Genomic DNA, 22195 nt, shown 5'->3' with positions numbered 1-22195 from the left:
CGCTCGGGGACGCAGAGGCTTGGACAACCAAGCTCTCATGGGTGGGGTGTTGGGAAAGGAAAATGGGGGTCGCCCAGGGCCAGGAGCCCCTGTGTTGGGTCTGGACCAGGTGCCAAAAAAAGAACTTCCGAAAGTGCATCGTTAAAAGGCAGCAGCGGCTCTGCAGAGGTAGCTGCTGGCTGAAGCACTGTCAGGAGGTTAATCCCGACGGCCACTGTAGGAAGCTCGAGGTGGAGGGCCTCTGCCGCCCTACGCAACACCACTGCGTAACTTGCACCCTCCTATGTAGCCACAGTAGGAAGAGACAGCATGCCAAGGTCAGGAGAGGTATCCAGACCACTGGCGTCCCCCCAACTCCTCTGCCCAGTCCGGGTCAAACTCGCATTGTGCTGTTAGAGGGACCTCAGACCCCTCCCAGTCCTCCCCTTCCTCTGAAGGCTGATGGACAGGTCGAAAAGAAGGAGAATGGATATAGGTATAAAAATCCCCAATTGGCATCGAGCGACGCCGGTCCGGCACCGTATCCACATCGGGCTGAAACCAGGGGCGACGTCGTCCGGTGGGCCGGGCAACGCCGGAAGTGGTACCGTACAGTCGACGTTGGTGGAGGTGTCACAAGTTTAACCGACGTCGACCGGGATCCAGGCCTGGATCCATGGGGGCCCTGCGACGCCGAGACCGGAGCTGACAGAGGCTGGAGCCGCCAGCAGTAAAGGGCTAGGACCCCCAGCCGGGCCCAAAGGCTCACCAGCGGGGCCCGACGGCCCAAAGAGGCGAGCCATGGCTGACAAATTCCTGCAGCTGGGCTGGAGTCACAGACGGACCCAGGAGGGGCAGGTAGGCCGGCGGCGGCTGTAGGCTCCGCCGGAGGCACCACCCGCACCTTCAGCCGCATCGCGCGAGGGAAAGTCTGAGAGCGATGGTGCTTCTTCGACTTCTTGGAATGCTTCGTCTTACCTGACTCAGAGTGCGAAGACTTCGATCCCGACGAATGGTGGTGGTGGTGGTGGTGGTGGTGGTGGTGGTGGTGGTGGTGGTGGTGGTGGCTCCGCGGCCGGTCCCTCGACCTCCCACGGGACCGGGACCATGAACGGTGCAGAGCTGACTGCCGGACTTCTAGCAACTTTCGGGACTGACCCCACAAAGTCTTCGGCGCCATGGCCCGGCAGCCGAAGCACGACTTGGGATTGTGGTCACGCTCCAGGCAGTAAAGAGACACACAGTGCGGGTCCGTCACCTACATCATGCGATGGCAGTCCCCACAGGACTTGTAGCCGGGCATCCCTACTGCACCAGTAGACAATCAACTCGAAAAATAGAGTCAAAAAGCCTTGAAAAACCTCAGTCAAAAAGTGAGCGTGGGTACCGCACTCCCCGGATTTGCGCTTGCTGGCGCGGAAAAAAAGGAACTGACGTCATCGCGCGAGAGCGGCGTCCAAGTAGCTGCCGCGACATCATCTCAGCAACCACGATGCAAACGACATCGCGGAGCCGCACGCCGCCACCATGCGACATGCAGGGGTACTGCTGACGGAAACTTTCCGGATCCAGTCTGATGCCTGAGGGTAATTCTAAGGTAAGGAATCCATCACTAACATGTTTCTTTCAGATATACACCTACATCGCTTGTCGTAAAACAAAGCACTTGCATTAGCACTTAACACACAGCCCCGCACGTTACTCTCCAAAAAATATAATCTATGAAAAAATGCAACTATAAAACTATGACTAGGATTATGAACCAGCCTAAGTTATTGTCTATTTAGAGCCAGTGTGGCAGAAAATGTAGTGAATCTTAAAAGTGAATAATTGGATGTATGCATGAACAAAATGGATGTTACAGATCTTCAGTAATTCAGTGGGCTTATGAACAAAATCTTCACATGTTCTAACTGAAAAGTAGTACAAAAACGATTTGCTTCCTGATACCCATTGTTGAAAACTAGGCATATGCTGCACTGTAAATAAGGTTAACAGACCTTTCTCCTCCGACTTGAACTTCCTCAAAGAGTGAACACTGTCCCAGCACATCATCAGTCAGGGAATTCACGCTGGTCTGGATCGAACCACCACAGGCCTGTTTATAATAGAATTTTTTTTAAATCAGGTTGTCAACTGAACTTTAAAAATACTTAGTTGTAGGACACAATGTGACTACTAGACAGCCAAATAACAGTAAAGAACAAGCATTTGCCATGCAATAGGTCATGCATTTGTTAAGGTTAGCGCGGTTGGCATTGAAAATAATGTTTTTTTACAAAGTTGGTGTTATTGTGATCTCTATGAGGCTACGTCTCATTCAATTCAAATAACTTAATCGGGTGTATCACACAAGGCTTAGGTTGTGGAGGGCTGGTTTGGATCAGTCCCCGTAGTGCTTCAGAAGTGGACGTGAAGAAGGGTCCCTTATGCATACCATCTGCCACTGTACAGCACTTGCAAAATTCTGGAGAGGGGTGGGTTTGCCTGTTTGGTGGAGGTATTGGGGTGGGAACTCCCCTCCACCAAAACTGACGATTTTACACATTATAAAGGATATAGACACTAGCCAAGAGAGATATAGCACGGTTGTGGAAAGCAACTACGCCACCTTCTCTTTTGGCATGGAAGAATGGATTGGACTTTAACATGGGAGTGGAGATCCCGATATTTAAAGCCAGGGGTTGTCCGCAAAAACATCCCAAAATCTGGAAACGATGGGTGGACTACTAGGGCCTGGAACTAGACCCAATACCTCCGGTGGACGCATATGTATCTGCCTTCATATGTAGTCATTCGGACTGGAAATGTAATGGGGGGATAATGCCATAGAAGATGGGATATGCAGTGATAGCTAATTTAGTTGTGTGTGGGTGTCATTGGGGGGGGGGGGGAGGAGGGGTATTATAGTGTTCGTTTTATTGTTTCTTTGATGTTCACGATAAACTATGTAATCTGATAGTCAAATACAATGACTTGCAATGCTTGTAAAGGCGGTTGTTTCCTGGGTTAAGGAGCACTGCACCTTATATGACTTGACATAACAATAAAATGTGTTTTTAAAAAATCAAAAAAGTTGGCGTCATTGGCATAAATGGCCATTTTTACCTAGTCATGTTGGAGGGTGCAGTACCATATGAGGCCATATATTTTTGGTGCCATATGGTACTACACCCTCCAGAAGATATGGTAAATCGACCCTACCCATAATGCACTGCATGCAAGACAGTGCCACAAGTACATTCAAATAGCTATGCCCGTATATACAATTAGTAGCTTTGAAATGTGACAAAAGAATATTAATTCTGGATTAGGTTGTACTCCGTGTGGAGCTCATGAATGGAAATTTGTAGAAGGTCTCATATAAATTTGAGATGTGCTATTGAGTAAAGTAACCACTGCCAGCCTTGCCTAGGACCAAGCATGTATCCTGCCTGAAGCCCTTTAAGAAAATAGTGCTCCGAGGCTGTATTTAAAACCTAGGGAGTAACAATACATGTAACAGGGGGTGTCCTCATGGGACGTTACAAGAAGAGTCATGGCGGTACTAAGGAGGGGCTATTGACCAATGAAAATCCGCTATTTACAGAGGGCAGGAGCCAATTAAAAAGATTGATACATCTGGAATACAGCATGTCTCAAAGAGATAGGTCTCGCCTTGGCAGCGCTTGCACTAACAAAGGCAGCTTTCTCAACCTCAAGTGGATATAGTTAGCAAAATAAAACATGAAAATTGACGTTTACGCTGGGGGTGATCTATATATGCAATGAAGAGATATTCTAGCCTCTAGCCAAAAGGTCTGGATATCTGATTTATCATTTTACATATTAACATCAAATAATCTTTTTATACAAATAGCAGTTACCATCATTGTCCTTTTGAGGTCTTCCTCAGGGACTCTGCCAGCACAAAAAAGGTCTCTGTCAGCAAAGTACTGGGTGGCCACATCGCCAATGGGAAGCTTGGACAATACCACTTTCGCTCCAGATTTGTAGATTCGCTCCAATTTGTCATACAAAATGTTCCATTCGGCATCAACAATGGCTTGGTAGTCCTGGGAGAGAAACAGTTGCCAAGCAGAATAAAATTATCATTTAGTGGAATTATAACTAGATACATCAAATCTGAAAAATACCATGTCTTCTACATTGCAATACTGACTTGGTCAAAAAATACAGTACGACTTAACTTTAAGTGTGCAGAACAATACAGGTTTGGACCCAAAGATAATAAGTGAAAGAGTTTCTTAACATAGACCGAGCAGACAAAAACCTCAGGATACCAAGTTACACCATAAACTGGCATCCACTTTTTCGCCTCTTGAGAGCAAGGGAAACCAATGTTGTAATCTGTACGCCCATTTTGTGGCTTAATTTATGGTACGCAGCTGAGAGAAGAATAAGCTGGCTCTCCGTGCATTAAAAAAAAAGGGAATAGTCCTCAAGCGTCCCAGTGATACTCATTTGATTTACTTGTTTTCTTGATTGTGTTCATGAACATTTTTCCAGACTAAATTTGGGGTACACAAACACGTTCGGAAGCAAGTGCGGATCCAATAGCTAGGCAAAAAGAAAGGAAAACAAAGCAGCAAACATTTGCTCTCTTTTTTTGCCAGTCAGATAACTAGAAATTGCAGGTATGGTGGGCCTTTGTTAATTTCACATCCAATTAGCAATTCACAGAATTACAAAAAGCTGGAGAGTGTCTAACACAACAGGGCTTAAAAGCTATAAGATCCTAATTGTTTATAGCTATGTGACTCTTAAATATCCATCGCAAAAAGAACTATTGATGGACAGAATGCAGAACAATGTCATACATTCACCCCAGTAGAGAGATCTGGGCCTAAACCCATCGTTTTTTTTAATCACCATGTCATTCCTTGACCCTGTGACCTATGGGAACAGTCCAGCACAAATTGCAAGGCCAGGTCCTCCCTGGACTGGAAACAAGCATCCTAGCACACAGTGAGTCCTGGGCTCACTGTGCTACTGGAATCAAGCTATCCTGGCTGAAGAGGGGTGAAACCCCGAAACCGGTTCTAGGATGCTCGTTTCCGGTCCAGGGAGGACCTGGCTTGGCAGTTCGGGCTGGACTGTTCCCATGAGGCACAGGGTCAAAACTGATTTGCATATAGCCAGGTCTAAACTGGGGTGGCATGGTGTGAGAAGGGTAAGTTACTTACCTGTAATCCTAGTTCTCTTCCAGGGGTATCCTCATCAAAGTCATAAGCACTGAATATTCCCGCCCATGTGCGGGGACCCCGGAAATAATAAAATTATATATGTAAAAAACACATATATACAGCTCTGTATATGTATAAACATATATCATTTTTTCCAAGCAAATGCAGCTCCCATAAAAGGCTAGGCAATGTAAATATACACATCCAATAACACATATATACATATAAATATATATATAAAGGTATAACAATACACCTAAATCTCTTTTTTTTTTTTTTTTTTTATGAGGTAAACACTCATGAGAAATCAAAAAATAAAGAGAGCAAACTGTGGAAAAACACAGATGTACAACACATTGCCAGCCTGCAGGCTGCATTGCAATATAATACCATAGAGACTAAAAAGCCCTGTACAGGTAAAAACTGGCACCGTGCCTTTAAGGCAGCCCTGACTTCCATATCCCATCATGCCTCAGGGGTGACAGTTAGGTCAGTTGTTCTTTGCGGGACCGTAGTCCTAAACACAAAGATATATCCTTTCCATAATGAATAATACACTTCTTCTCATTTGCCTGGGGAGGTGGGTGGGTTGCTTATGACTTTGATGAGGATACCCCTGGAAGAGAACTAGGATTACAGGTAAGTAACTTACCCTTCTCTTCCAGGGGATCCTCATCAATAGTCATAAGCACTGAATAGAGTAGCAAGCTCCCCTTCCACCAGCAGGCAAATGAAACTAAGGTTGTATCACCCATGGAGAAAGCGAATCATGAAAATGATTATGCATGGAACAGATTCCTCAAGGAGGCTTGTCCTACTTGAGTGTCTGCTCTGGTGTCCGAATCCAGACAATAATGCCTGGTAAAAGTGTGGACAGATCTCCAAGTGGCTGCCTTGCAGATCTCGGAGAGTGGGACATTATTGAGAAAAGCCGCGGTAGCCGCTTTTTCTCTTGTCGAATGCGCTTTAGGGCGCGCCCCCAATGGTTTCTGAGCCAGTTGGTAGGCCAATGTAATACTTGAAACAATCCACCTAGCAATGGAACGTTTGGATGCAGCAAAGCCCATACGGACAACCCCATAGTTCACAAACAATTGATCAGATTTCCTGACATTCTTAGTCCTATCTAGGTAGAATTTTAGGACCCTTTTGACATCTAGAGAATGCAACGCCCTCTCTGCTGGAGAGGAGGGGTTGGGAAAAAAGGTTGGTAAGGATATGGCTTGGTTTACATGAAAATCCGATACCACCTTGGGTAGGAACGAAGGATGAGTTCTCATCACCACCCTATTTAGATGAAAAATAGTGTAGGGTTCTTTAGAACAGAGGGCCTGTATCTCACTGACCCTCCGTGCTGAAGTGATGGCTATTAAAAATGCTGTCTTCCATGAGAGGTGCTGTAGGGTAGCCTTATGAATAGGCTCAAAAGGCGCACCCATGAGCTTCGACAGAACCAAGTTTAGCTCCCAGGAAGGAGAGGGAGGTCTAACAGGGGGATAGACTTTCTTGAGTCCTTGCAAGAAATCCTTCACTACCTGCACTTTAAAAAATGACTGCTGTGAAGGCGAACGCCTGTATGCTGTTATGGCTGCTAGGTGAACCTTTATGGATGAAAATTTCAACCCTGCCCTTGCTAAATGTAGAAGATAGGGTAAAATTACATCCTCCTGGCATTTAGTGGCATCATAATGATGCTGAGCACACCATATATAAAATCTTTTCCACTTACAGAAGTAGGAGTGTCTTGTCGAAGGCCTCCTGGCTTCCTTCAGTATGGACATACACTCTTGAGGGAGGTTCAGATGGCCATACTGGAGGACTTCAGGAGCCATGCTGTTAAGCTCAGCGAGGGAAGGCTGGGATGGTAAATCTTCCCCTGCATCTTGGATAACAAGTCCGGCCTGCACGGCAGCCGCTTGTGGGGTCGGATCGACATGTGCAAGAGATCCGTGTACCACCACTGCCTCGGCCAGTCCGGTGCTATGAGGATCATCTTGGCAGATGAATTCTGTAGCTTGGTCACCACCTTGGGAATTAGTGGGAGAGGCGGAAAAGCGTACACAAATGTCATTGACCAATTGATCAAAAGGGCATTCCCTAGGGATCCTAGTCGATGGTATCTTGAGGCGAAGCCTCGGCATTTTGTGTTTTGCTCGTCCGCGAAGAGGTCCACTTGAGGACGCCCCCATTCCCCAAAGATGTCTAACACCTCGTCGTTGATTACCCAGTCCTCTGGCGCTTGGAAATGCCGACTGAGCAAGTCCGCTTGCACGTTGAGTTCTCCTGGTAGGTGCACCGCTTTCAATGAGATGTTCCTTGCTAGGATCCAGTGCCACAGGGACTGAGCTTCCAGCGAGAGCGTTCTGGATCGAGTACCCCCCTGCTTGTTCAGGTAGTACATTGTGGTGGTATTGTCCGTCTGCACTAGAATGGTACTCGTCGTGATCGCAGGCAGGAACGCTTTGAGGGCTAGGTGGACTGCCCTGAGCTCCAGCATGTTGATGTGGTACAACTGCTCGCTGCTGGACCACTGTCCCTGAGTTTGCAGAGTCCCAAAATGCGCACCCCATCCCTGAAGGGATGCGTCGGTGATTAAGGTCTGAGTTGGGGGCTCTTGATGGAAGGGGATCCCCCACTTGTAGATTCCTTGGCTTCAGCCACCACTTGACTGACTGTTTGGCTGCAGAGGAGAGGCAAACCTTTTCTTCCCACAGGGAGTTCCTTTGATCCCATTTGTCCTCGAGATCTTGCTGGAGAGGACGCATCCTTAGCCTGGCATTGGGCACTAGGAAGATGCAGGATGCCATGGCCCCTAGCAGAGATGAGATTTGCCTTGCCGACGACAGATTGCTGGTTATAATCTGTCTGCCTTTTAGCATAATGGATGACTGTCTTTCCTCCGAAGGAAACACTTTTCCTACTACGGAGTCTATAGTTGCACCCAGGTAGTGGATCCTCTGCGTTGGTGAAAAATTGGACTTTTTGACATTCACTCTGAGACCCAACTTGCGACATAAGTTCAGGCATAGCGACAGCTGTGACCGCACATTCTGTGGTGATGAGCCCTTTATTAGCCAGTCGTCTAGGTAGGGATAGACGAAGACTCCTGCGCGCCTCAGAGCAGCCGCTACTACTGACACGCATTTTGTGAATACTCGAGGAGCTGACTTCAGGCCAAATGGGAGGACTTTGAACTGATAGTGAGAGTTGCCTACCACAAACCTGAGAAATTTTCGATGATTCCTTAGGATGGGAATATGGAAATATGCATCCTGAAGGTCCAGTGAACACATCCAATCGCCCATCCGGAGAAGAGGATATATTTGGTGGAGCGCCAGCATGCGAAATTTCTCCTTTCTTATGTGCTTGTTCAGTATCCGTAGGTCTAAAATGGGTCTGAACTCTACCTTCACACTCCTCTTTTGGATGAGAAAGTATCTGGAGTAAACTCCCTTTCCTCTTTGGTTTATGGGCACTTTCTCTATTGCAGATTTGAGTAGAAGCGTCGCTACCTCTTCTCTGAGCTGCTTTAGATGCTGGGATGAATTGACAGGAGGAATCGATGGGGGGTGACTTCTGAAACGAAGCGAGTACCCATGACGCAGTATATTCAGTACCCACTTGTCCTTTGTGATGGACTGCCACTCTGGAAGATGATGTGCAACACTTCCTCCCACCGGAGCGGTGGACAGCAACGGAGGAAGCGGCTTCTCATTGCTTCCCCGGAGCTTTGTTTCCAGCATTAGATTGCCTGTTGTTACCTCGTCCCCTGGATGGCTTGCGGGACTGGTATTGCTGTTTCTTTTGACCTTGCTGGTCCTGGTTCTTTTGCCAATGAGGGGTTTGAACCCTCTGTTGGTAACTGCGCCTGTCATTTCCCTTGCGGCGTCGAAACTCTTTTCTCTTTTCAAGCCCGACAGCTTTCATGGTCTCCAGCTCTGCTTTCATACGGGCCATTTCTTCGTCTGCATGGGACCCAAAAAGAGAACTACCGGAGAAAGGCAGATTTAAAATTCTTGCCTGCGCTTCCGGTTTCAAGGCCGTCAATCTAAGCCAGGATGATCTTCTGGCTGTGACTCCATGCGCATATTCATGTGCTGCCAGTGTTGCCCCATCCGCCGCTGCACTTATGATCTGGTTAGAAACCAGACTCCCCTCATGCAAAATCTCTTCAAAGTCCCGTCTGTCCTCTGATGGAACTTTGTCAATGAACCTCTGCAGAGAGTCCCATAATGACCTATCATAGCGCCCCAGAAGCGCCGAGGCACTCGCCACCTTTAAGCTTGAGGATGCTGAGCCGCAAACTTTCCTCCCCCAGGAGTCTTGTGTCTTACTGTCCTTATCTGGTGGTACCGTTGAAGATCCAGCTACTGCATGTGTCTTCCTGGCAGCGGCGGTGATGACAGAGTCCGGTGGAGGATCTGATTTAAGGAATAGAGGATCCTCCGGAGCTGGACGGTACTTTTTTAGAATTCTCGCCGGCGCCGTTTTGGTGGTTGCTGGTGTAAGAAAGATATCCATTACCGGTTGTAGCAAACCGGGGACTAACGGCAATAACGGGCGTGACACTGTACGTTCATGAAGAGTTTCAAAAATTATGGATGAAGTGGTCTCCTGAACCGGCATAGGGATATTTAATTTTGTAGCTCCTCTACACAACACTTCCTGAAACGTAGAAATATCATCTACCGGAGATACCCGAGAGGGTGGCGTCTCCGAGAGTGTCGGTGAATAATCCCTTTTGGATGATCTGGAAGAAGGGGAGGTAGAAGGGGTTCTACGGCGCCTTCTCTCTGATCTGGTCGACTCCCTTCTGCGGGAGGAAGACCTGGATCGCCTTCTTGGTGCTCGAGAGTGACTTCGGGATTCTCTTTCTCGAGATCTTGGTCTGATCGGTGTCGCTGGGAATACCACGCCCCTTATTCTTGTTAGCGATGCCTTTATTGCGTCTGGTACAGCAGGGTCCTGAGGCATCTCCCTTACGGGACTTTGAGGTACAGCATTGTCCTCCTCCTGCGAACTTTCTCTTGCAGGTACTGGAGATTGATGCACAAGCTCTGGTGATTCTGATCTTGAACCTGAGCCCTCTGATCCTGAAGGCGAGATAGATATGAGACGCGGTGACTCAGGAGTCGTATATATCAGTCTATGAGGAGATTTTCGCCTTGAGACTGGTCGAATCGTGAGGCGAACATGCGACACCTCCTGCGTACCCTCAACAGAGGGCTGCCTCGACGGTGATAGGCCTATCACCGGAGATCTTTGACTCGAATCTTCGAGGCTCCGAGCTTCTTGTCTCGACGTCGAGATTATCTTCGACGGAGGCTTCATGTACCTCACCAAAGCTTTAGAGACCTGTGAGGACGGAGGCACCTGCCTCGACGTCGACTCAGACGGAGGCACCTGCCTCGACGTCGACTCCGACGGAGGCCTCTGCCTCGACGTCGACTCCGACGGAGGCCTCTGCCTCGACGTCGGCCCTGACGGAGGAGTCTGCCTCGACGTCACTCCTGACGGAGACTTCTGTCTCGACGTCGAATGCTCCGACGACGTCGAAAGCCTCTTCGCCTTCGAACGATGTTTCCTCGACGGCGATCTTTTTTTTTTTTTTTTTTTTTTGAAACCGTTTATTGCAATTCGTAAAAGTTACAGGTATGGGCCTACAACCATCCGGCCGGCCGCTAGAATGACAAAAACATATTGCACACATACAGTAAAAGTTTCTAGGCAGCGCAGAGCAGTGAAACAGGAGTAATCAATGGTGCAGGCCACACAGCTCCAAGCCCACAGTACGGTTCCCTTTTCTTGAAACAAAACAACACCAAAAAACCACACCCGCAAGGCAACCCGCGATCCAAAATAACAGCACGTGCTCCATAGGTGGGGGATCCAAACCAGCAGCAGAACTCTGGAGGGGGGGATGGGAATAGATCAGGGACTGGGGGACCGCGCGCCCGCGGCTGAGGGAGGGGGGCTGTCTAGGGAGACGGAGCAGGCGAGGCAGCCGGTAGCAGTGGTGGCTCACAAATACCCCCGCGGTAGGCGTTCCAGGGGCCCCAGAGTTTCACCCACGCCCCAGGCTTACCTCTCGCCACATACACCACCTTTTCACGAAACATACACCAATCCATATGCTCTTTCCAGGCCGACACCGCAGGGGGCCTCTGGGATCCCCACAATTGAGCAATGTCGCGCTTGGCTATCATGTATCCCAGAGTCACCCACCGCGTCTGCGGGACCGAATAGTCATTCGGTTCCCATACATTCAGCAAGCATCTCCTCGCTTCAGGCAGCAGCGCAACACGCGTCACCACACGCAGGACCTCATGCACACCACGCCAGAATCGCTCCACCTTCGGGCACTCCCACAGTATATGCATGAAAGTTGCCAACGCACCACAGCCACGCTTACACATTCCGTCACCAGCAAAACCCATACGCAGAAGCCTTGGCCCCGTCACGTAAACCCGGTGAAGGATCTTGAGCTGGACGAAACGAAGGCGAGCCGGGATGGCCACCTCTTTCGGAGAGGCCACCGCGGAAATCCAATCCTCATCGTCCAGCTCCAGCCCGTCGGCAACCCAAGCCTCGCGGAGATTAGTCAGCAGGCACGCTCTATCGTTGATCAGTTTTTTGTATATGAGGGAGATCGTGCTGTCCGGGACATGGCCATCTAGGACTCTGTCCTCCAGGGGGGAAGACTCCGGAATGGATGCGACATCCGGGAAGACGGAGCCCAGCGCATGGCGGACCTGTAGGTACCGAAAGTACTCACTGCCCTGCAGCTGGAACTCCGCCTGCAGCGTCTCAAAAGTTTTGAATCCCCCCCTCGTCCAGAGATCTCCCACCGTGCTGATGCCGATCGTGTCCCACTTCTCGAAGCCCTTCGACGTCCACAGGGAGCCCAACCTCTCAGACGCATACAGCGGTGACGCCCGGGTCAAACGGTCCTTCCACCCCATAGCTGCATTAGCCGCGTGCCAGACACGCACCATGACACGCGTCGGTCCCGTCAAACGGGAGTCGGGCGCGCCCGCGTAGAGCGCTCGATTGTAATCGCCACCGGGCAGGAGCATCTTATCCATCTCAAATGCCGGGTTCAAGGCGGGCCCGTAAAGGCCATGATTAATTGCAGCTAGTTGGGAGGCCCAGTAATACCGTTTAATGTCAGGGAGGGCGACCCCCCCATCGTACCACGGGAGCGTCAATTTAGCCAGAGCAATGCGCGGCCTCCCGTCCCAGAACAGGCGCCGCTGGAGGCCCTCCACCTCACGGAAATAGCGTGCCGGGACCAAGTCCATAGTATTCTGGAGGGCGTAGAGGAAGCGTGGCAGGGACATCATTTTAAACAAGGCCGCTCGGCCGAGCGGCGAGAGCGGCAGACGCCGCCAGCGCACCACGTCCTCCCTCAAACGCCGGAGGGGGGGTAACAAATTCCGCTCATAGCGGGCCTCCGGGTCAAGAGTGATATAGATACCCAGGTACCGAAAACCTTGGGAGGCAATCTGGATCGGACAGTCCCGTGGTAAGGCCGGAGCCTCCCCGGAAAGCACATATACACAGGATTTCGCCCAATTGATGACCAGGCCTGAGTTGCGACCGAATGAACGCAAAACATCAACCAGGACGATCAGTGATTTACGCGGGGAGGCGAGATACAGAAGGATATCGTCAGCATAGAGGGACACACGGTCCTCATGCTCGGGGGTCCAGCGAAGACCACGGATAGAAGGGTGCCACCGCAGCCACTCCGCCAGGGGCTCCAGGGCCAGAGCAAACAGGAGAGGCGACAGGGGGCAGCCCTGTCGCGTACCCCTCCCCAGCGCGAATGGGGCCGAGACTCGCCCATTCACTACCACCTGCGCCAATGGGCCCGAATATAGCAATTTGACCCAGCTAATGAAACCCGGGCCAAACCCGAATTTTGCCAGCATCGCCCAGATGTATGGCCATTCAAGCGTATCAAACGCCATGGTGGCGTCCAAGGACGCCAAGATGGCCGGCTCCCGCACAAATGGGACACGCGCGAGCACCCCGTGCAAGCGCCGCAGATTGAGCGCCGTGTTGCGGTGCGGTATAAAGCCAGATTGGTCTTGGTGGACCAAATCGCCTACCACGCCAACCAACCTGTTGGCCAACACCTTGGCGAGGATTTTGGGCTCCGCGTTCAAAAGCGAAATCGGCCTATAGGATGTGACCCGTTCACGGGGCCTCCCCTCCTTGTGGATCACCACAATTGTGGCTAGACGCTGGTCCGGCGGGAGGGAACCCCGCGAGTGGGCCGCCAGGAACATCGCGCGCAGGTGGGGCGCCAACACATCCGGGCGTAGCTTGTAGAGCTCGATGGGAATACCATTGGGGCCCATGGCCTTGCCGGATGCAACCGAGCGAATAGCCAAGGCAATTTCGTCCGAGGTGGGAGGGGCGTCCAGCGAATCCCTGTCCTCCACCGTTAGGGAGGGCAGTGCGATGTCCCGAAGCAGGGCATGGGAGTCTGCCTCCGAGCAGGGGGAAACCGGGGAGTAGACTTCGCGGAAATAATCCGCGAAGCAGGAGACAATGGCTTCCGGCTCAGTGACACACGCACCGTCAACACTCTCAATCAAAGGCACCACACGGCTCGCTCTCTCCCTCTTATCCAACCACGCAATCAATTTGCCAGCCTTATCACCCACATCATACAATCGCCCCTGCTGCTCTCTACTGAGGCCCCTGGCCGCCTCCGTGACGAGGGCCCGATAGGCCGCCTGCTTTAGGTGTAGAACATGCAACTTGTCGTCTGTTACCCCGCTTCCCAGGGCACCCTCCAGCTCTGCAATCTCGGCCTCTACCCGGGTCACCTCCTCCCGCTCGCGCCGCCGGGCATGGGAGATGAAGGAGAGGGCCTCCCCTCTAAGGACTACCTTGAAAGCCTCCCACAGGGAGATGGCCGAAGAGACCGACCCCACATTCTCATCGAAATATCGCTGTAGGGATTTGATCAAATCGGCACGAATGGTGGGGTCGCGCAAATACCATGCATTGATTGGGGCCACCCTGCCATCCCCCCTCGGGAAGACATCGAGATGCAACAACAATGGGGAGTGGTCTGAGATACCCCGCGCCAGATGGCGCACCTCCCCCACCCTCCCTGCGTGGGCCGCCGGGACAAGGATGTAATCAAGCCGCGAGAGGCTACCATGGGCACCCGAGTGGAAGGTGTACTGTCGCAATGCAGGATGCTTTAATCGCCAGCAATCCACCAGGCCCAGCGTGTCCAGAAGGCCGGGCAGCCACGCCTGTGCCCGGGGGAGGTCCCTAGGGGGATGGCGATCCATAGACCCAGAGGCTACCGCATTAAAATCCCCTCCAACCACCAGCAGGCCACTCGGAAGGTCCAGAAGGAGGCGCCCCAGGTCCGCAAATGTGGTGGCTTGTAACCCAGGCGGGACGTACACTGATATAAAGATAAACACTCTACCCTCCATTCTTCCCACCAGAACCGTGTAGCGTCCCCTCTCATCATGGCGCACCTCATCAATCTCCAACGGGAGCGAGTTCTTGATCATAATACCCACCCCCCGCGAGCCCGAGGTGAAGCCAGAATGGGCCGCCAAACGATATCCCCGCCGGTTCATTGCATGAAAGGAGTTACCTATAAGGTGCGTCTCCTGCAGGAAGACAACATCTGGTGAAATACGTTTTAAGTACTGCAGGACCACACCACGCTTAATCCTATCCCCCAGGCCGTTAACATTCCATGACAACACAGCCAAATCCCTACCCCCCATCATACATCGAAACAATCGGTAGTCCCCCATCGAGCATCCTAAAAACAACATAGTAGCGGGTTTGCCCTGCGGTGCTAACAAACAACACACCCCCCCCACCCCCCCGGTCCCAACAAAACTCCCCCCTCCCTGCACCCCTGCATGAGCCCAGACAGCCCCCCCAAAGTGCAGTGTGCCTGTCGCCCCATAGCTAAAATACTAACTAGTCCCCCAGAGGAGGAGGGAAGCCCCCAACAGACCCCGCACGACCTCCATAGGAGGGGAAAATACGCAATCAATAAATGGTGAAGGAACAACGTCCAGAGCAAGGCCTATGCAGTCACCCCTCAATTCTGCTCCGGCGGGCCCTCCTCGCCAGCCGCGCCCCCCCCCGCCCCCCCGGCCCCGATCTCCAGGCAGAGTGTCCAGCCAGTCCCCAGCCGCCTCGGGCCGGTCGAAGAAGTGCGTGCGACCATCCACCTCTACCCTCAGCTTAGCTGGAAAGAGCATTGAGTACTTGAGGTTCAGGTCCCTCAGGCGACGTTTAACACCAAGAAAGCTCTGCCGCTGCTTCTGGACCGCCGGGGTAAAGTCTGGGTAGAAATGTACCTCCATGTTGTCAAGCTTGACCGGTCCCTGTTGTCTGGAGGTCTGGAGGATAGCATCTCTGTCCCGGAAATTAAAAATCCGGGCAATGAGAGGTCGCGGCGGGGCACCAGTCTTAGGTCTGCCCCCGGGGACCCGATGAGCACGCTCCACCGCAAAAAGCTTACTCAGCCCCCGGGGCTGGAGATGGGTCAGGATCAACTCTTCCACGAAAAGATCCGCCGCCTCCGCCTCTCGTCCCTCCGGCACCCCTACAATACGGACATTATTTCTCCGGGCCCGACCCTCGGAGTCCTCCAGTCGCCGGTCCATCAGGGCGCTCGCCTGGCCAAGCCGGCGCACCTCCTTCTGGAGGGCCACCACGTCTGTCGTGAGGCTCGTCGTGGTGTGGGCCAGGGAGTCGACTCGGTCGTTTGTTTTGGACAAGTCTGCCCTCACAAGGCTCACATCCACCAGGACCGAGTCTATTTTTTGCGCTAAGGTGTCGAAACGCTGGTCCACCGAGGCCTTCATCTCTGCGATGGCGCCCATGACGTCCCGGAGGGTCAGATCCACCGGATGAGCGGATGCCTCCGTCGGGCCCACCGGGGATGCACGCGATGTCTCCGGAGAACCCTTCTGGAGCGTGTAGCGGTCCATACTGTTGGCCTGGTGCGCCGTGCCACGGCGGGTCGTCTTCACCTTCGCCCGGTCGCCATCTTGTTTGGTGGACATGCTGGCTCTTCCACCGTCGTGCCAAGCACCCCAAACGGGCCGCTCTACCAAGTCACGGGTGCCAGGGGGGGGGCAGGGGCGACCACCGAACCGCGGGTCAACCCACCGCCGGCGGGTCAGCCGGGCTCCTGGACAAGGCCACACCACCACACCCCGCTCCGCAGTCCGACCCCGCTTGAGAGCTAGGAGGGCGCAAAAGCGAAAGTGAAAGTGCGGGGTACGCCAGTCGCCCAGCCCCGTTCGCCGCTGTTATTCACTTTGTCCCCGGATCGCCCCACTACTCCAATCCGGGAGGCCGGCGAGGAGAAGGCCACAACCTTCGATCGATGCTCCCACCGGCGTCCGGGGTCCGATTCGAGCCCAAAAAACGGGTGGCGCCTCAGCTCCGGTTCCCCAACACAGTCCCCTCAACAAGGACAGGATATCGCCAGGATTAATTCAGGAGGTCGCGGAGGTCCTCGGGAGCCTCGCACCTACGCGGCCATCTTGGTTGCGCGCTAGGCTCCTCCTCCCTCGACGGCGATCTTGATCTTGACGGCGATCTTGGTCTCGACGTCGACTGTGGAGATCGCCTACGTACTTCTTGCGACGTCGAATGATGTCTCGCCGACCTCGACGTCGAACGATGTCTTTCTTTCGACGACGAACGATATCTCTGTGCCGACGTCGATCGATCTTCTCTTGACGTCGACAGATGCTTCTTCGACGTTGAACTGTGGCGCCGAGTCCTCGACGCCGAGCTTTTAGACGCCGTCGACGTCGAACGCATCCGCTTCGACGCTGAATCTAAAGTCGACGACGATTTTCTCTTTGCAGCATGACTTCCCCTTGACTCCTCACCTCTCAGCGACGATCCCGCCGCTGGAGTCTTCGACGCCGAGCCCGACGTCGATGGGGAGCAAACAGGGACCAACTGCTTCGACGTCGACCGTTCTGCTAGGCCATACAGCCTAATCCTCTCCCTCTCCTTTAAAGTCCTTTTGGAAAGGTCTTCACAATGATGGCATGTTGCTGGAGAGTGAGAGTCCGGCAGACAGATAATACACACCTCATGTGTGTCTGAAGCAGCCTTCTTTCTTCCACAAGATGGACATGGAACAAATAAAGAAGGCATTTTTCTGACAAAACAGCAAAAAAATCAGTCAGAAAAACACAGGATACTAACTTCTTCAAAGATGTTGTAAGAAGAAGTCCAAAAAATCTTAAAGTTGTAATAATTCTTGACTAAAGAGTCAAAAAAGAAGAGCTGAATTCCAGGGTCCTGACTGAAGGAGCCGGAAAGAACAACTGACCTAACTGTCACCCCTGAGGCATGATGGGATATGGAAGTCAGGGCTGCCTTAAAGGCACGGTGCCAGTTTTTACCTGTACAGGGCTTTTTAGTCTCTATGGTATTATATTGCAATGCAGCCTGCAGGCTGGCAATGTGTTGTACATCTGTGTTTTTCCACAGTTTGCTCTCTTTATTTTTTGATTTCTCATGAGTGTTTACCTCATAAAAAAAAAAAAAAAAAAAGAGATTTAGGTGTATTGTTATACCTTTATATATATATTTATATGTATATATGTGTTATTGGATGTGTATATTTACATTGCCTAGCCTTTTATGGGAGCTGCATTTGCTTGGAAAAAATGATATATGTTTATACATATACAGAGCTGTATATATGTGTTTTTTACATATATAATTTTATTATTTCCGGGGTCCCCGCACATGGGCGGGAATATTCAGTGCTTATGACTATTGATGAGGATCCCCTGGAAGAGAAGTGTCATCTTTCTTGCATGGTATGCCCCCACTTTTTGCTGAATGTACTTTGACTGAGTGTGCCCTGGACTCCTGCCAATCAGGTGCCCAGGGCCTATGTTCCTTCCCTAAAACAAACCAAAATTGGCAAACCCTGGCCAAATGTCAGCCCCTGGTAAATGGTACCCAGGGCCTTGTGACCAGGGAAGGCCTCTAAGGACTGCAGCACTCCTTGTGCCACCCTTAGAGGAGGAGGGGGGGGGGGGGGGTTGAGGGGAGGGAGAGAGACACACACACACACCAGGCTGAGTGTTCGGGTGCAAGACAAAAACAAAGTCGACATTACACACATCCCTGTGTGCCATGCCCATCACCTATACTGCCATGGCATACATCAGCCACCCCTCTAGCTGGGTGCCTTATGCCAATGGTGTGGGCAAAGGAGCAGGAGCCCTGTGCCCCTACAGTGCCCAGGTCCATTCCTGAGCACTGCAAGTGCAGTGCTGCCATTTAAGACTACATGGTGCTGAGAGCTAGTCAAACACGAGCTCCACAGCACCATGATGGCAACACTAAAGACTGAGAAGTTTGGTATCAAACTTCTCAGCACATTTAACCCACACCGATGCCAGTGTGGGATTTAATGTACCAAGCACCCCAGAGAGCATCTTAGAGGTGCCCCCTTAAACCTAACCTACAATCCACGTCTGCTCTGAGGCTGCCTAGGCTGCCACCCAGCAGACATGTTGCTGGACCCCTGGGTAGGAGAGCCCCTGCTCTCCTGGGCCTGCAACAATGCACATCCTGGGCGAGGTGCTAAATCTCCTCCCCCAGGATGGGCAGGGGGAAGCTTCAAAGGCATGCCGCCTCTGTGAGCTTCCCCAGGCCACTGCAACCCCCCACTCCGGCGGGAAGCTTTGGCCGGAAACCCCAAATAAAGACAGGGGATGTGCCAGCCTGCCAACCCCACCCCTCAGGTGGGGGAGGCGAGGTGAAGCACATCTCCGGGCTCTCGCCATCTTTAAGATGGGGAGCCCTACCCTATCAGGACTAGGCTACTGCCCCCCTCTACAGGAGAGGGACAGGATAGGGGGTGTACCCACCCCAGGACAGGGACCCATTGGTCCCTGCCCTTCACCTACCTGTAACGCCCCTAAATCTAGTATTTAGGGGCACCCTGAACCTTCCTTCCCCAGATTCAAAAACTACAAAGAAGAGCAAGAAGAAAGAAGACCTGCCCTGCAGCTGCTAAAAAGAGGAAGACACCAACTGCTTTGGCCCCAGCCCTACCGGCCTGTCAACCCTCGAACCTGCTCCTGCTCCAACCCGGCATCTCTTGTGGCCAGCAACCTTGCCAACCCCGGAGGACCTGGCTACCTTTTGACTCTAAACCCCTGGAACTCCCATGAGTAGAGGCTCTACTCAAAACCTACCTCTAATCCCTGGCAGCAGCCCGGAACCGCGAACCCAGCACACTCTGCACCAGCCAAGCCTGGCCAGTGCCGGAGTGAACAAAGACCCCGAGGGCGGCCCCCACGGCGACTGTGACCCCGAGTCCGGCACCCAAGGACCTCCCTCGACACTCCTGAAGAAGCCTGCAGCCTCAGAACAAGGTGACCCCCTACCGCGATCAACAGAGGGTAAGATTTCCCGACACCAAAAGGCACCCCTGCACGCGGTGCCCCGCGGCCCCCCTGTGCCCAATTCCGGGGTACCTACCTATCCTCCAACTGCCCAACTTACCTCTCGAAGTGGTGGTGGCACCTGAAGAGTCCTCGTCCCCGAGCTTGCAGTCTTTTTCTAAACCGGAGATTTCCCATTGAAATCAATTGAGCGCCCGAAGGCTCAAAAGCACCCTGCACCCAGCCGCCCGAGTGGCCCTAGCAGTGAAAACTCTACACCTACCTACTTCCCCACTTGCCTTAAGTGACCAGGAGCCCAGCTCCCACAGCCGCGTGGCTTGCCAGTCAGCAGCCACCAACCAAGGCCCCCCCTATCCCTCATAGGATAACATTGGGCCTAACTCTCTCTGCACCCGGTCGCCCTAGAGTCGCTGAGGGTGAACCAACTGTACCTACCTGACCCTTGGGGACCCCTGAGTCTATGCCCAGAACCTAAACTCTGCCAGTCGAGTACTTACCCTTAAACCGATAACTATTTTCCTCATAGGGTAACATTGACTGGCTTTTTCCTGAAATTTCTTCTAAGTGTGGACTTTTCAAATCTTAAAATATTCACCAAAAATCAGCCGAGTAACGAAAACGAAATTACTCACCTGCTCTTAGGTGAGCTCCCAGTGCTGGATCTTGGTGCCCAAATACTTACAAGTGTACTTACAACTGTACTTACCCGTAACCCAATTTTCTTCCATAGGAAATCATTGACTGTTTTTCTGTGAAATTTCTTCTAAGTGTCGATTTCCGCAATCTTTAAATATTCTTTGAAAATCGTATAATATCTGAAAACGTAATTACTTACCTGTTTCGGATAAAGGTCCCAGTACTGAGTCTAGGCACCCAGTACGGGATTACAAAAGTAACGAGAACATACTGTACCTGCAACTTGAATTTTCTTCCATAGGGAATCATTGACTGTTTTCTTTGAAATATTTTTTGTGTCAACTTTTAAAATAGCTAAATATTGTTTAAAAATCATTACAGTAATTAAGTGGACTTTCATCACTTGATGCGGAGTACTGACCCAGGACTGAATCTAGGATCCAGTCCTGGAATTCCAAAAGTAATCTAAAAACTAATCTGTTGCAAATAACTTGAATTTTCCATTGAGCTCAATGCATTGTGTTTAAAATAGAGTTGCCTATTGCAACCACTTGTAACTGTTTACAAAAGTCAATTGCATATTGCAAAAGTATTTATATGAGACATCTCATTCTGAGAAAGTACATTTTAAATCCAAGTGTTGGTTCTAAAATAAAACAAACATATTTTTTATATAAACCATTGGCCTAGTTCAGTTATTGAGCGTGTGAGACCATTTGCTGACTGAGTGTGAACAACAAATGCTTTACACTGTCCTCTGATACTGCCTTACTGCTCGACCAAGCTACCACTTTAGAGAGTAAGGTTATATCTAACTTTAGCCTCTGTCAAACCCTGGGGGACTGGGGACTCTGTACACCCTGTACCTATTAAGGAACAGTATATACAGAGCCACTTTCTCACACATGGTGAACAAACGAATGATGGATTTAACCCAGATCTCTTGACTGGGGGTGAATGTTTTGATTTGTTCTGCATTCCGTCCATCAATTGTGTGTCTTTTTCTTAAATATCCATCAGCAAGTATTTGAGCAATACACAATTTAACGTAAAACCCCACAATGCAGTACAAAAGTATGCACCAAATTTTAAGATATTCATATAGAATACTGAGTTTTTAAAAGCAGCCTGGCCTCATCCACCAACAATTAAATGGAGACGTGTTTAAAAAAAAAAAGAAGACGCTGCTAGTAACACATTATAAAAGAAGGACTAGTTGAAGGGATTTTCATTCTTGCATTGTCTTGGGAGCGTACCTCTACATTGTTCACTCTCACTTCTGCATTATCTTTCTCTGCTTTAAGTTCCAGCTCGATGTTCAGCAGAGCAATTCTCGGAGACTCATACTTTTTCGGCTGCATTTCAAACCCAGCATAAGAGAAAGTCTTTTTAAAAGCTACTCCAGCAACCAGATTGGAGGCCTATGAAAATACAGATAATGCTGGGTTAGAGTTAATCACAGCTTTTAGGGGGTACAATTTAAGTGACAGCTTGCATAACAAAAAAAAAGAGAAAAGAGAATCCCATGATCAACAACCCTCGAGTTGTAAACATATCGGTCATCTTCAGCATCAACTGCAATATCTTTAATTAAACATATACTTACAACACTCTCAGGGAAAAGACAATTCCTAATTTTGCTTTTAAAAAATGAACGTACACCATATTCATACACTGTGGAATCTCTCCAAAGGACTTCACATGGAGGGATTGAGGAACATCAAACCCTATGCCTAAATGTCTCAAAATCCAGGAATTACAGATGGGCCAAGTTTCCTCATGCTGCTGCCAATTACAAGGCCAACCATCCAATCCACACCTCAAAGCAGTTTACTTGCAGCCCTGGGTTATGTCGCATCTCAGCTTGTTCTTTGCGTCTCAAAGGAGTTTTGCCTCAAAGGGTTCTGGAGGGTGCCAGTCTGACAATTTTCCACT

At 50.9% G+C, this 22195-nt stretch overlaps 1 protein-coding gene across 1 annotated transcript in view; it reads right to left on the bottom strand.

Annotated features, from left to right (window-relative positions):
• Window positions 1–22195, bottom strand: part of CCT7 (chaperonin containing TCP1 subunit 7) — a 144796-nt gene that overhangs the window by 38942 nt on the left and 83659 nt on the right. Inside the window, exons 7-9 of the mRNA XM_085642772.1 lie at window positions 21517–21681; window positions 3846–4034; window positions 1980–2077 (exon numbers count right to left, since the gene is read on the bottom strand). Coding sequence (XP_085498898.1) covers window positions 1980–2077; window positions 3846–4034; window positions 21517–21681 — 452 coding nt within the window. The remainder of the gene's footprint in view (window positions 1–1979; window positions 2078–3845; window positions 4035–21516; window positions 21682–22195) is intronic.

The sequence above is a fragment of the Triturus cristatus genome, chromosome 2_2 (assembly GCF_964204655.1).
Source record: "Triturus cristatus chromosome 2_2, aTriCri1.1, whole genome shotgun sequence".
NCBI classification, from domain to species: Eukaryota; Metazoa; Chordata; class Amphibia; order Caudata; family Salamandridae; genus Triturus; species Triturus cristatus.
Note: the sequence above shows the minus strand (reverse complement) of the source record. Positions and strands in the feature narration are given on the sequence as shown.